This window comes from Polistes canadensis, unplaced genomic scaffold, assembly GCF_001313835.1.
Source record: "Polistes canadensis isolate GaletaPanama2010 unplaced genomic scaffold, ASM131383v1 scaffold_342, whole genome shotgun sequence".
In the NCBI taxonomy this organism is placed as follows: Eukaryota; Metazoa; Arthropoda; class Insecta; order Hymenoptera; family Vespidae; genus Polistes; species Polistes canadensis.
The window spans coordinates 148,077-149,138 of NW_014569889.1; the positions used below are offsets into that span (position 1 = coordinate 148,077).

At 24.6% G+C, this 1,062-nt stretch overlaps 1 protein-coding gene across 2 annotated transcripts in view; it reads right to left on the reverse strand.

The window, feature by feature from the left end:
* Positions 1-407, reverse strand: part of LOC106791770 (60S ribosomal protein L18a) — a 5,549-nt gene extending 5,142 nt beyond the window's left edge. For both annotated transcript variants that reach the window (XM_014757670.1, XM_014757669.1), the window contains exon 1: positions 142-407. In XM_014757670.1, the coding sequence (XP_014613156.1) occupies positions 142-159 (18 nt within the window). In that variant the 5' untranslated portion in view covers positions 160-407. The remainder of the gene's footprint in view (positions 1-141) is intronic.
* Between the last annotated feature and the right edge of the window lie 655 nt (positions 408-1,062).

The following is a 1,062-nucleotide window of genomic DNA, read 5'->3' on the forward strand; positions in this document are numbered from 1 at the left end:
GGTTATCTTATTAATGATTCTATAAGTAAATACGTAAACATCTTGTATAAAATGTATCATTAGAATAAAAAGATAAAATAATAATGCATTTGATACATAAGTATGAAAAGATTTCACAATACGATCAAATAATTTACTTACTTCTCCTTTTGCCTTCATTCTGGTATAATTTTAACGAGTGTTAGTCGGAAAGAGAGATCGTCATATGTATGGTAACCGGAAATACAAATCATTGATTTACAAATGTGATATATGATTATAAATCATTTATAAATGTTCATTATTTTAATTATCGTATTTAATAAGAAAATTTTATTATTTTTTCTATCGTTTAAAATAGAGATTATATATTAGAAATATATTTCACATTTTATATGCATTTCTATGTATATATACTTAATGACAGCGTTCCATGGTTTTTACAAAGAATGCAGAAATATCTAGAAGCTCAAAAGTCCACTTTTCCCGTAACCACATTTATCTTAGTAATTAACCTGATCACCGGTGGGCTATAGTAGGTACTTAATGCAATGACGGTAGAATACTATCAAAGAATACAGTATTCTTTGATAGTATATAATTGTAAATGATATATTCTTTGATAGCATATATAGTATAGTCATATTGTTATACACTAAAAATTAAATAATTATATTTAATTTAATATAAAAAAGGAAAGTATAAACATGTGTGTGCCTTCAGAAATGCATTTAAACATATATTTTAAAAAGGAGTCATTTAAAGCGTTCAAATGGAAGAAAATCTGAGAGGTTTGTTGTTAAATCCTACGATGATCACCTGTAACAAGAAGAAAACTATATTAGTCATACAGTCAAAAGAAATACAATAGCCTGACATATAAATCGTCCAATTCTCAGATGCACTTTTCAATTAAATTTTCTATTTACTTCTATCACAAATCTCTATTAACCGTTGCAATAAAATTAAATTTAAACGCGTGATTTTACATTTACATAAAATATATATAAAAAAAGGGAAAAGTACAAATATTAAGAGTTACTAAAAAAAAATAATATCTATTAATTATTATGAACTACTTTT